At 33.8% G+C, this 14,323-nt stretch overlaps 2 protein-coding genes across 2 annotated transcripts; both read right to left on the bottom strand.

Moving 5' to 3' along the window:
• Nucleotides 1-1,722: 1,722 nt before the first annotated feature.
• Nucleotides 1,723-5,000, bottom strand: LOC100799018 (WD-40 repeat-containing protein MSI3). The gene is made up of 6 exons (XM_003537668.5): nucleotides 4,639-5,000; nucleotides 4,236-4,550; nucleotides 4,000-4,143; nucleotides 3,027-3,151; nucleotides 2,728-2,823; nucleotides 1,723-2,060 (listed from the first exon to the last, which is right to left on the bottom strand). Exons 1-6 carry the CDS (start codon nucleotides 4,945-4,947, stop codon nucleotides 1,838-1,840), a joined length of 1,212 nt encoding a protein of 403 aa, XP_003537716.1. The 5' UTR covers nucleotides 4,948-5,000; the 3' UTR covers nucleotides 1,723-1,837.
• Nucleotides 5,001-7,666: 2,666 nt separating this feature from the next.
• Nucleotides 7,667-8,567, bottom strand: LOC547973 (heavy metal-associated isoprenylated plant protein 26). Its single transcript, XM_003537667.4, has 2 exons — nucleotides 8,264-8,567; nucleotides 7,667-8,191 (listed from the first exon to the last, which is right to left on the bottom strand). The coding sequence occupies exons 1-2, from the start codon at nucleotides 8,345-8,347 to the stop codon at nucleotides 7,805-7,807; spliced, it is 471 nt and encodes a 156-aa protein (XP_003537715.1). The 5' UTR covers nucleotides 8,348-8,567; the 3' UTR covers nucleotides 7,667-7,804.
• Between the last annotated feature and the right edge of the window lie 5,756 nt (nucleotides 8,568-14,323).

Here is a 14,323-nt window from a genome sequence, read left to right as displayed (position 1 = left end):
TAGTGTAAAGTAATTTAATAAGAAAATAAAATATGAGTGATGTTTATATTTTTTTATATCAAAACATTTTTCATATTTTTAATTTGAAAATATGAAAAATTATATTTGTAAACTATTATATAATCTATTTATGTTACAATGATTTTCATCTGTAAATTTGTATTCATCTATCACAGGAATAATTATACTTTAGTAAATTTATTGAAATGATTAATTTTTTTATAATAAATTATTTTTTAATGTCAAGAGACTTTGATATATTTAAATTTAAATTTAATGTATGTTATTTTTATGAATGATATTCATAATTTTTTTATATCAAAACCTCCATTTTTATAATTTAAAAATATAAAAATTATATATCATATATTTTATTTAGGTTGCGTTAAATTTATCCGTTACACAGGTAATGGAATAAAACTTTACTGGATGGTTCATGATAATCAGACAACAAGAAGAACCTAAGGTGAAAATTGAGATTGTTATTTTTTTGAGAAGACGGGGCTAAAGCCCCAGAGAGAATTTATTAAAAACCACGAGAAAATAAAATAGAAGCAATATACGTTCTCACGATTAAAGAAATAAAATCTGGCATGATATCAAAAACTAGATATGGCTCCAAGAATAGAAGCCACCCTTCACCGAAAATTCTTAATCGTCTTGACCAGTTGAAAGCACGAATGATTATTGAGAGTCTGATTATGAAACCCCTCGTTAGACTTCTGGTTTAGAGGACCAGAACCTCCTAAGAAGAAGAAGAGAATTAGGAAAAACTCAAGGAATTTTCATTGATTCTGCCTTATTACATTGTTCATCTATTTATAATGCTATGAGAATAACTGAATTTGTCATTTTCTGCTACCATAATCCTAACGGAATTGTGGAATCAAAACGCTAATGGCAGACAAGCTAAGGAAGGAGGATACTGCTGCCAACTCAGCCTACTCTATTCTCAGACAAAATCTCTCAGGTATGCTGGTACTGTAGTGTTCCTCTTGGGCCTGTTTCTTGTTGCTGCTTGCACCCCCTGCACCATCTGATTGAGCCCACAACTCAGCCTGCTAAATTGAGCAGATACCAATTTTATAAGCATGGGATGGGATCACAGTGGTCCCTTATTACTCCCCCACAAGCCGCCACGCCCTCCATAGACACAGCACCATCACAATTCGACTTGAATTCCCCTTCGTTTGGAGGCTTCCAATTGATGGCCGAAGGTCTTCTAGCATTCGACTTATGAAGAGAGAGTATTGGAAGCACTAATACTCCCTTTACTATTTTAATAGTTACATAAAACAAAATGGAGATTGTTATATTAAGATAGTGTTTTCTTAGTTACATAAAAATTATTTTAAATTTGCTCATTTTAAAAGATGGAAAGTTATGGAATAATTTCTGGACCCCAAAGCCATTAATTTTTCTCTTATTCAAGAAGGTTGTGGAACCCCTTATTTAATTCTACTCCCTTTATTGGAGAAAGAAATTTCTTGCCCTCAAACTTTATTGTTCTAGTTCTTTTGTAAAAGCAATTATCCATTGTGCGCGAGCCCACACACACATAACTCTCAAGCAAGCTGCGCACGGACATAGTTGGATTATCATCGTAGTATTTTTATATGCGCTTCAGAGATCAATTTCTGCATATAAAAGAGAGTTCATGTTTGACAACGATACTATGTTGCCATCACTGTTCCAGCCGCTAATGATCACAAGACATTCACATGAAACCAAAAGGCGATTGTAGTTATAAATCAAATGGTCAAAGATTACAATAAAATTAAAACAACAAAGCAATGGTAGTAAGAGCACCATCGCCTTTGATCATGTGTTTGTTTAATTAATCATTGGCCGTCCACATGTTGTCATCATCTCCATCATTGTAAATGCTCTCTGCCATTTGCCAGACATGGAAAGAATTGTCCTCAGCTACGCTTGTGATAACCCATGGCTGATTTCTGTTCCATGAAAAATCTGATATTTTCCCTTTGTGACCCCCATGAGAGAAGAGTAGTTCAGGGGGGCCACCTTCACCATCTCCTTCTATCTGCTCATCACCAACTCTGAGCCATCATGAAAATAAAGTGTTAAGGGAAGATTTCAAATCATTATGTTTATAATTAGTATGCCATTATTGAGTTTGCACCGTGCATCTAAATAAGTATAATCATAGTTATTAGAATCTCTATTCGAATCCTGTGATGCGATGTGATTTGGCTACTTACAGATTTGTATCATAAGAAACTCAAATGACTTTAATTTTAATAACTGATAATGAACCACTGCAATTTCATATCATTAGTACGATTCAGCAATTTATTTCTTTTTCCTTCTTTTCACTTTTCTTTCACCAATTTTCGTAAAAGAAAATGACAAGTCATATAGAATTAAATTGTTAAATCAAAAGGAATTCCACAACTTTATTTGTCACTCAGTCATACAATGCATGCACTTTATTTGGCTATTTCATTTCTTTGTTTCCATTATTCTAAAATAGATGTTTCACAAATTCCAATATAACTAATAATTTTAGTTTTAGGCCTTGCGGTGAAGTGGTTTTATCAATTTCTAGTTCAAATTATTACATTTAACACCATATCATTTATTCACAATTTAAAAATTAGCTTGGCGATTCTTGATTTGATAATTCAGAGGATAATGCTTCTTACAGTAGTAGATCAACTAATCACAATCAAGAGAAAAAAACAACGTTCTGGAGTCTGCCCTTACCTGTTAAGGTCCCAAACCATCAGCCGTCTGTCAGCACCAGAAGATGCCAACACATTCTCATGATTAGGATCCCACTCTACCTGGAAAACTTCATCTCTATAGCATTAAAAACAAACCAAATCAGTGAGTATACAAAATTGAAATTTTCTAAGCTAATGACTAGTCAGTCATCACATTGAAATTGTATCAACAAAAATAATTATTTGACCAATGGACCAAGGCATTGTTAATATTTTACAACATGGTAATAGTATATTAGTATTAAGGGAAACACACAGCATGATAGACAAACAACATACGTGTGGCTAGTTAAAACATGTAGCGGCACTGCCAGCTTCCGTGTATCAAAGAGGCCAACAATTGTATCTGAAGATGCTGTAGCCAAAATCCATTCATTATATGGATTGAAAGAAAGAAAGTTCACCTGATTCAACAAGAAAACAGATACAACATAGCATTATCAGTAACAAACAAATTATATTCCGGTTATGAGTGAGACAGGAGTCAGACAAGCAAAATACAGAGACATGGGAGTATATTTCAGTTTAACACAACTGTAACAATTAACTACAACAAAAAGAATGGCACACAAACTAGGTAAATATTAACTAGACTATGTACTATCATTGATTCCAAAATCCTGTAGTTTTTAGTAATGTCATTGTACACACAGCCCTAATGTGGTGGGGTGGTTGTCATTAGTCGGCATAAATGCCATTCACTTAAATCCAGGACTTCCTGAGTTTGGTGATTTGTCTTGACCTTTAAAATAGGAAGTGTCACTCTTCTCAGTTTCACCCCAATCATTTCTCCTTAGCACAACCCACCCACCCCCACCCCTACCCCAAAAAATAAAGAGAAAGCATAATCATCCACCCTTTTTCTTTCTAGGAACCCTTTGTTATTTCATAACAAGTTTTGACATATGTAAAATATAAAAACTGCATAATCCTAATGATCATCATATACTGCAATGCAATTTCTACATGCCATAGAGAAACACAATGATCAGAGTCATCAGACTCATACTGCTGAACTTTTAACCATTTCAGAATAACACTTGTTTTTTTTTTTATTCGTACCTCATTGCCCACAGGCTCTTCGCTATGCGAAGGTATGGGGGAAGGATGTTGTATGCAACCTTACCCTTGCATATGCAAAGAGGCTGTTTCCGGATTCGAACCCATGACCAACAAGTCACCAAGACACTTGTACTAAATATATTTTGCACACTTGACGAACAAGAGACCCTCCAAGGATTACAAAGCATACCTCCTTTTCATGTGGTTTGATTGATTGTTGGGGTTTGTTCGTCCGCAAGTCCCAAATGATCAATTTGCAGTCATCTCCACCGGACCCAAACATATTCTCATCCTTCAAATTCCAGGACACATCTTCAACCACATTCTCATGACCCTGCCAATACAATCAAAAGTCCACTTCAATCACCAAAATGACAGGCGACTTAACAAAAAAGACCAATGCGGCACACCAATTCTCAGCATTACCTCATAAACATGAAATGCATCAAGCACCTTATCTTGAGAGGCAGCAGCAGGCACATCCCACAAGCAAACCTTATGGTCATGCGAACCACTCAAAAGATACCCGTTCTTAAAAGGGCTCCAAGACAAACCGTAACCCTCTTTATCATGACCCCTTAACCTCAAATCAGGGTTACACTCACTCCCATGTTCCTTGGTGAAATCAAACACATAAACCTCAGAATTACAAGTCTTAGCAGCAACAATACTAGGGTTCTGCAGCATGCATCGAGCTCGATTCACCTCCCCATCAACAGGAATCCTTTGGGAAATCTCCACCTACAAAAAATAACACTGAGGAATTTCATCGAACAGTTGGTACACATAAACAAATGGAGAAAAAAATAAGGGTCAGAGAAACACAAACCTTGGGAAGAACGGGGTAGTTTGGATCGGAGGCGACGATGGGTTGTGAGGTGTCGGTGGGGAGGTATGCGTCGGCGAGCATGAGGAAGTTGGATTCGCCGTCGGAAGTGTGAGTGGCGAGAAGAAGTTTGTGGAGATTGAAGGAAGGGTGGGAGTGGGGATGGGGAGAGGAAGGAAGCCAGTGAACGGTGAGAGAAGGCCATTGAAGAGGGTGAGAAATGAAGAAATCGTACAAGAGAGGAGTGTTCTTCTTCCAAACGGAGAACTCTTGTTCAATCTCACCGCCCTCCTCTTCGTACTCTTCCGCCATTTTTTTTCAGCGCCAAAACTTCAAACCCTCGCGGGCCAATGCCACTGTCGGAGGGAAACGCGGCTTTAATACACTTTCGTTGGTCTTGGGCTTAGATGGGCTGGTCTATTTCGTTCAAAATCTCCCCAGCCCCAGGCCCACCACATCTAAATAATTGTCGGTTGAGAAAATAAAAATAAGAACTAACACTTGCATTTATTTTTTATTTTTCATTCTTAAATTAAAAAATAACTTTAACCATAGTCCACAGACTCATCATTTTGCTTTTATATTTGGTTCAACTTCAACATCTTTTGTTTCTGGGTTTTCACACTGATTGTGACAATATATAACTTTCAACAATTAATTAAAAGGGTTGCGTTGAAAAATGGTAATCCTCAATTCCAATTCATGAAGAAGGATATGATTCCATCAATCACAAATATTTTTTTAGATGCGTTAAACTATATTGGTGAGTCTGGTTAAGTTTTTTTTTATATATATAGAAAAACACTTATTTTATAAAAGAAATGTTTTATAAAATTTTAAATGTTTGTATAAACTTATTTAAAAAAGCAAAAGTTAAAAATAAGCTAGTGCGAAAGAGGAATTAAAAAAACATGGATGTAGGTTAATGAAAAATTTGGACGGGACTACCCCTAAAGAAGATTAATGCAATCTGATCATGACCTAATTCTTTTCCTTCATTACTGTGTGACCTTCGTTTTCGCCTAGAGCTAGAGACACCTCTCTTTATGATGCAAACGCAAGAAGCAACGCTTTGAGTTCCAGCGAGTAAGAAAAGAAGTAAGCAACGCTGATTTGATTCTCATTGTTTTGCTTGCATTACTTAATGAACTTACTTTGTGCATTTTTCACTTGCAAAAATATTAATATATTTAACTTTTTGTTAATATGATATATATATATATATATATATATATATATATATATATATATATATATATGATTCTGGGTTATTCCTCAATTTCACTTACTCTTTGTTTATTTTTATAACTGCCCACGACTACCAACATACTTGTGTTTGTGGATCCGACTTTTATTTATTTATTTATTTTATGTATTTTTTTTCATGACAAAAAGTTTAGGATGGCATGGAGATTCTGTAAGATAAACATTAAGATGAAAGTATGGTTACTAAATCATTTTAATTAATTTAGCATTTATTTTATTAGGTTATATACTTATTTAATGATAATAAAAATATCTGACAAACGAACTTATTTCATTAGTTTATAAAATTTAGGATGATATGGAGTATATTTTTTTCAGATACTATTTATAATTTTTTTTATTTTATCCTCAATATTTTAAGAAAATTCTCATTTACTTAGTACTATTTCAATATTATACTATTTATATTATTTGTAGCTAAATATTTTTTAAAAAACAAAAATTCCAATTAACTAATAAATTTAAAGTTATATTTAATTAAAAAACATTTTAAGTGCTACTTTTATTTTTATAAATAATAAAGAGAAAAGCTGCCTTAGGTTTAGCGTAGGAGTTTGTTCTTTTATTTATGGATGGGTCCAAAGTCCGATTTAGGAGTTTGAGTTCTCACTGGCTCAGTTTGGTACGTAGTTTTGGTGCCTAGCTAGCCTTTTCTGATCCTAAGGAACTAATAATAAAGAGTATTCTCGAATCAGCGGCTTAAAGACTCTTGCCTCAGTTGATAGATATACTGGTGGAATAGATCCTCAATTACACAGTTACACTCGATCGTATTACAAGGGCATGAAAAAATTCTTAACTGATCTATTGAATATAAAATATATATTTTTAATGTTAATTATATTCCATCCATCAATTAATTTAACAATTAATGGGTTTCACTCAACACTTACAATAATTTGATAAACTAGTTTAAGTGAAGTTAAAAAGTAGTTTTTCTGTTGTACACTAATTTATCAGTTGTTTTTACTAAAGACAAGCTAAATAAAAGTTGTAATGAGATTTCAAATAATTTTTACTAATCAAGATTCCTTAAATTCGTGATTAAAATGTCGATAAAATAAGCTAGTTTCACTATTTCACACGATCACACACTACATGTAACTTAATGGTTTTTATATCCACTTTTACCGTGGTTTTCTTTTTATACAATTTATTTATACACACAAGTACAAACCCACTCCCAACTTGCCATATAACGTAAGAGGTAAATTATCTTTTTTATATCAACCATGTAATCATTCACACTTGCTTGAGTTGTTTCTGCATGTAATTAATCATGAAGTTAGTTAAATAGAACTTTTCAACTACTTTGATTGTTTTTTTTTATAACTATTGTGTACCTAATTTTGAGTTTTCAATTTATAATAATTCATCCTGCTAAGAGATTTTCAATTATCAAGTGTATGCATATATTTTTTCTTCAAATTATCCTCTCCCCCGTCTCTCAAAGAATGAATTGCCAATATGTGAGTTTGATCTCTTATAAATATGATAAAACGGCAATTTTTTTTCTTATTTCCTTTTATTCACTCTTTATCATAGCTTGCTACCAGTCTTCTTCTATATGTAAAAAAAACGCTAATATCACGTCGTCGTTATGCATCTACCTCCCATCACATGCTGTGTGGTGTTTTTACTTTTCAGGCAAAACAAACTTGTAATTTAAACCGTTTAACTTGTGAACAACTAATCCTTAAGATATCAAACATAAAAACAGAAAAGAGGCGGATTAATTTGTTATAGATTTATAAAATCAGAATCATTAATTAATTACCATCTTAAGATATCAAATTTCCGAACATCACTTTAAAGGATACATGTCCATTGTGCCAAAAGCGTTCCCCACGTGAACATTTGATGTTTTTCTTTGCTACTATGATACAAGAGAGAAAATGAATAATCACATAACGACACATGCGGCGGGGTTGTCGTCGCTGAAAGCGGTGGTGTACTTGACCTCAGTGGAGCTGGCACGTGCGAGGTTGGTGAGCCGAGGGTCTACATCAGCGTTTCGCACGTAGCCAGATGGCGCTTTCCTGTCGTAGACACCTGGCGCGTAAGGGTGCGCAACGACGTCGTACGGCAAGTATGGCCATAGCTCCGCTCTCTTACCAGTCCGGTGAGCGATGCGAGAAACCACCTTTGAGGGTTCCACATAGCCGGAAACAGTTACCTTGCTGGCCTTTCTATCCACCTCCACCTCTGTCACCCCTTTCATTCCCTCCACCGATTTCTTCACCTTTCTCTCACACCCTTCGCAGTCCATCTTCACTTTCACCTCCACCGTCTGCAGCAGCGTACACACATCAGATCATTATTTGAAATTAATGAGAAGGATATAATTGTCTTAATTAAATACCTGGAATTGTTTGCGCTTCTTCTTGAGCTTGGAGCTGGTATGGGAGCAGTCAAAGAGCTCAGAGATGTGATCCAGAGCACCCATTTCTGTACGTTACTACTAGGGTTGTCTCATCTTACTAGTATATATAGCGAAAAAGACCAAGACTAGTATATCGGATACAGTAGAAAGTTCTAGCTGTGAAACCGACACGTCCGTAACAGCCTAAATAAAACGAACATAAGTCGGTTGGTTTTGCGCCACGTGTCCAGCGCTTAATTGGACAGACACTTACAAGATAGCATGGCTGGTGTTAATGTTAATCGATTTGTGGAAAGGAGGTGTGGTTCACAAGTAATGTAGTGTAATGACCGCATGGGTATCCACGCTCTATCTTTTTCAACTAAGACTTTCTTTCCGCTCCTCACAATTACTAATTTGTTAAAGGAAAAAAATCCACAAACGACATAATGTTATCTACTTAATTTTAGTCTTAGAGTATATGGATGTCGATCAACTTTCAAAATTATTAATCAATCCAGGAACTTCCTCCTCATTTCATATTTTAAACCTGCAGCTACACTTTACTATACAAAATCAGTGGTCCACCACACTACCCAATTAATTAAATATTGACCTGAATAACTAAGATTGTTTCCGTGTATCTATGGTGATGTCTGGCATCTTATCTTATTGTTTTTGGCCCCTTTTAGTATCTAATATCTATTTTCCATGACAATATTATAATTAAGTCTCTTTACTCATAAAGAAATTTCTAATCCATCTATTATGGCTTGCCCTATGGAAATAGGCTACATTATGCAACAGGAGTTATAGCCTAATCTATATTAAGTCTTTCTGGGTGAGACTTTTTAAGAAAATAAACCAAGTTAATACTTTTATATAAATTTATTTAGTTAAAACTCAATTTTTTAGGGATATCATACTCACTCTTTTTGGTGAATATAAATAATATTTATTGTGTTATTATATTTAAAATTTTTATGATAAATTAAAACCATATATATTTATTTACCTTAGTAAATATTAAGTAGGCATACAAAAATAGCCAAGCCTATAAATTTATTTAAGGATAGATTAGGACATATTTAGAACTCTTCTTTCAAAAATATTTTTTTATATAAGGGAGCGATAAAGTTAGAGAAAAATATTTTACCTAGACTAAAATTAAAATTCACTCATTTTATAAGGAAGAAAAATATTCCTTTTAATTTTTTAGAGGAATGATAACAAAAATAAATTATAAAGACCAAAATTAAAATACTCTAATTTTTAAGAACTGAAAACATATTTAACATCATAAAAACAAATATCTTGGTCACCGTCACACTGTACTGTCTGAGACAAAAAACAACCATGCAAAACAAGTATATCAGGGTACGGCAACAAGAGAAACTCGAAATTTGAATAAGAAAAAAAAGGAAGATATAAGAATAACATCAGAGGTAATCTAGCTGATTAAGGGAGGTAATTAAAGGCATATATAACAAAGTATCAAATTTTGTTCATCTTTCATCCAGTACAGATCAGTCCATTTAGGAATGCTTCATATTTTAAAGTTTGTTCTCCAATTTCCTGTACATCCCACATTTGCAGTTAGTCATTGTCAGAGTTTGTTCGATATATATTTTATTTTTTGCACTCATAAATATGTGGGAGACTTAAGATCCATGTGCTTAACAATATTTTCAATATTTGTTCGTCACGAACCTTAAATTATAACTTTAAATTGCTGTATAGGTATTTTTCGACGATGGGAAGGGGAAACAATTAACTAACAAAGTAAACGTCAGAAATTAGATTCGCCAAGACCACTAAAGTAAACTACTAAACAATTTATTAATTTATTTTGTTCAATCTATTGTATAGTCGTTATATTCATACTATGTTCCCCCACCTCAACTTAGCACTATCATCCTTAAGGGTAGTCTAGGTTGAGTGTCTTGGTTTCCATTCCAATTTAAAAAAAAAAAAACTCTAAAACAGAAAGCACTCGGTGTGAACATATGACTAAAATGATGTGGTAAGTAAAAATATCAAGACCCAAATAAATACAAAAGAAGTTCTGTACTTCTGTGGTGACTTGAAACTTGCGAGATTTAATAAAACTTTGATTGTGGCCAGCCTTAATTAATTTATTCATCTATATTACTAGTATTCGGTCATTCATTTCTGCTTCGATTATTGAGCTAAGGTCCACTATATGATTATGTCGCTTAGGTAAATGAAATTAGATCAAGACAGTTGTTTATTAAGTAATGGTATCAAAATTTTGTCTGTCACGATGGACGATACATGTGGCGAGTGAGGCAAATGCGTTTACTTTTATTAAAAAGAAAACGCATAAGCCCTTGAGTTGTCATTATTATTGAAAATATATGTTCAAATTATCGAGTCGTCTAAAACTTGTCTTTGACAAATGCAAGCATATTTTATTTAATTAACAAAAATATAATGGCATGGGTGCAAATAGTGCGTCAGAATTATTGATTATTGTAGAAGTATATTTTAGAAAGGAAACTGATTCTTGAATACCTTTGATAGAAAATAGAAAAAGAAGAAAAATAAATTATTAAAATATTGGTAATGTTTTTTTTTTCTCGGCAAAAGAATAATATATTATAAATATAGGAGTACCAGAGGTACCCAAGAGGAATGTAATAGTAAACTATATCTAGCTCCTAATGTGTTTAGTTAGCTAATATTTACACTCACAATGAAGAGACTGAATACCAACTAACCAAAACAATAAGAAGCTTATCATCACTTGATATCATGACATCTATGTCCAATCCTTCCCCAAATATCCTAAAATAATTACAAATCACATATGCTTTAACCATCAATTAAATGTAGTAGCAAGTAAATTAACATTCCATGGGCAATAATGAGGTTATGCATGCTCTCGGTGATACCATCCATTGAGTGAAGGAATAATTAAAGCTTTTGCTTTTCCCACTAAGCCAAGATCATGTTGTGAAGGTTATTCTTTGCATTAAGCTTTGAGCTTCAAATACTCCCCCTTTGAATATGCACTCATTCCTCACAAGCCAAATGTTCCACGCAATCGCTACCCACACCACAATCCATCTTTCGTTGTCTTTGTTGTTTTGTAAGAAGTGATCATGTTGGCTCATATGTGCTTCCGGTGAGTTCGGTAAGACCGATTTTATGCCCAACTACCAATAGCAAGCTTTCCATACTTCCACCACTCCCTTGCATGTGAAAAAAACAATGATTCATGGTCTCTTCACACCTATTACAAAAAACACACTTGCAATCCTCTTCATCTACAATGACATTTCTTGCCCGAAGATTATCTTTAGTTGGTAATTTGTTAAGTAGCAACCTCTATACTCAAAGATTAGCTTTTGGTTGTACCTTTAAATTCCATAACTTTTCCATCAACGGTATATTTTGAGAACCCACAATATTCATATGAAGAGCAATATAAGCCAAATTAACCGAAAAGCTTCCCAAAGCCTCCTCCATCCACCACCACTCATCACCAACATCTTTCCTTAAACTTATGTTTGCCAATGTGAGATATAATTCGTCACATTGACTTTTTTTCCCACTCAAACACTTCCCTCCTCCATTCAAACTTCCACACCCAACCCCCTTCCCTCCAATGTCCCACGTTTTTTGTACACTCATTTTGTTGTTTAGACAAACTATATAGCCTACGAAACTTAGACGCTAAACTTTCTTCCCCCACCCAATTATTAAGCCAAAACTTAGCTTGATCACCTTCCCCAATTTTTCACTTCAATCTCCTATCAAACCATCCGTTATTCCTCTACTCCGACAAGACAATTTCAAATCTCTTCACCAAATAGAAAATTGTGGACTATCTTCCTCCCTCACAGATAAATAATTGGTAATGTAATGTGATAGATAAAAATGAGAGATTGTTTCACTTGTTTTTTTTTTTGTTACACTTGTTTAAAAATATTGGATGTCCAAAAATCAGGATTCTTTGGAAAAGTCTTTATTGTTTTTGTTAACCTTCTCCTTTAATTTTGGATTTTCCAATTCGTTCGATCCTTGACATTTGTCGCTGCACTCCCATTATTGAATATTTTTTAAATTTACATTCTGAAACAAACATTCCAACATGCAATGAGAAATACAAGATTCAAATAAGAGAGTGTAGGACGAATTCTTGGGACATGCTAGGTGTACCCAACAAAATTCTTAGTGTACCCAGCAATCAGGTGAATGGACAAAATTACCCTTGTGCCAAAGTTTGAAAATAAAACTAATTTAAAAAAAAACAGTTTCTTCTTTCGAAAGAAAGTTCTTCCAGTAAAACAAATTATTTCGATAGAATAAATTATTTTACCGAAAAAAAGAACTATTTTTTTTAAAATTAATTTTATTTTCAAATTTTGACACAACGATGCTGGTGCACCTAACATGTCCCCAAATTCTTTTCTCTTAAGGCCCAAAGGAATTGTTTGGTACAAGATATTTATTTAACATTTGTTTTGCTTTAACCCCATGCAAGTAGGCCTCAATCTCATTAGTCTGAGCTCAGAAAGGTTTTGCACGGAAACATACTCAAGCCCATTGTACAGTACCAAGGGCCGCCACTTCTTTTGAAAATTAAATTGGACCTACTATTACATGGAAGAATGGGTGTTGACCGAAAAAAAAAATAGATGAATTAATGTATTGCATAGTAAAAATTTGGGTTTGAATGTTGATAAGCGGGACACAGTAGCCACAGTAGCCATAGTTAAAAATTAATTGAATATACTGATAGTAGGAAATGATTCCTACATTCCGCGTTTCATGTCCATAATACTAAGGCAATACAACTTTTTTACTCAAAAGTTTAGACCCGCTTATATTTAGTTATGGGTTCTTTCACACTCAAACTGTATTCTTTTAAATTTACATTAGAATTTTAAATTTAATGAACGAAAACACTCTTCATAAAAAAAAAATTGGTATGTTTAGACAAATTAATTTTATCCACCACTTAATTAGATTATCTTGGTTGGGCAGACACGATAAGTATTAAATTGGTGCAGCATATATAACAGCCTTTAAGGTTTGACTAGATTGGGCGTTAATGTTAATTAGAAATAAGAGAAGTTTGGAAAAGTCATTAATATGGACTTGAGGGACAAGGACAATTATTAATGATAATATGGACTTCCCATCTCCCAAGTCTTTTTTTCTGTTTTTTGTTCTACACTTTGAATCTGGGAGAAAAAAAGACAAAGTTACCCTATAGTCTGAACTTTCGAGGAAACAAGATGTCAATGAGAAACAAAAGAGTAATTATATATACAATTAAAGACGTTCATGAACTCTTGCAGATTTTCTTTAAAGAAAAGCTATATGCATGTGAGACCAAAAAGGTAAAAAAGGAATTAGCTAGCTTGGGGATATATATTAATATTGGTTCAAACTTCAAAGAGTACTGAATGAATCATCCATATATATCCGCTTCCAGCTTTTCTACACATGCTTTACTGACTACTGATCGATATCTACTGACTGGTAAGAACAGCATGCGATAATATTGCAATTGGGGTGTAGTCAAAGTTGCACGAGAACCACTCAAAAGAATTCCGCTCTGAGCTCTTTCTTGCTTTCTTAGTTTCACTGTTATGGGGCATAGAAAAGCGACCTCATAGAAAAACATGTATTGTATTCAAGTAAAGCATGCATGGGATTGGGATGGGTCCTTCCCGCCCCCACAAAAAGACAATTTCATAGTTCACATGATTTGCGTGTATGTGTCGGTCTCCAATGTAGAAATTAAAGAATACAATATATACATATTCTAACCATAACCAGTAACTAACCAGACAAATTCATACTTCACTCTCTTAACAACCAGTCAGGTTAATTAAGAACATGGGTGTGCCGCCCTTAATTTGTTTATTCATGTATAAGGATTCAATTTTCACTTTTCATGTTAAAATAATATTGTGGCTGGTTCCTATTATCTAGTACCTTGATTTGTTGTCATTACTTGTAAGTTACTGAGTTGGATTGCAATTTGCAACCAAATAATATTAACAATAATATGAAGAAAATCTG

This window comes from Glycine max, chromosome 11 (genome assembly GCF_000004515.6).
Source record: "Glycine max cultivar Williams 82 chromosome 11, Glycine_max_v4.0, whole genome shotgun sequence".
Taxonomy (NCBI): domain Eukaryota; kingdom Viridiplantae; phylum Streptophyta; class Magnoliopsida; order Fabales; family Fabaceae; genus Glycine; species Glycine max.
Note: the sequence above shows the minus strand (reverse complement) of the source record. Positions and strands in the feature narration are given on the sequence as shown.

Bases quoted from the DNA above. Each gene is read 5' to 3' on its own strand.
- LOC547973 (XM_003537667.4), bottom strand. From the start codon at position 8,347: ATGGGTGCTCTGGATCACATCTCTGAGCTCTTTGACTGCTCCCATACC. The intron at 8,192-8,263 runs GTATTTAATTAA...ACGCTGCTGCAG, and splicing joins AGAAGCGCAAACAATTCCAG to ACGGTGGAGGTGAAAGTGAA.
- LOC100799018 (XM_003537668.5), bottom strand. From the start codon at position 4,947: ATGGCGGAAGAGTACGAAGAGGAGGGCGGTGAGATTGAACAAGAGTTC. The intron at 3,152-3,999 runs GTATGCTTTGTA...TTGTTGAATCAG, and splicing joins TCAAACCACATGAAAAGGAG to GTGAACTTTCTTTCTTTCAA. The intron at 2,824-3,026 runs GTATGTTGTTTG...TTAATGCTATAG, and splicing joins CATGTTTTAACTAGCCACAC to AGATGAAGTTTTCCAGGTAG.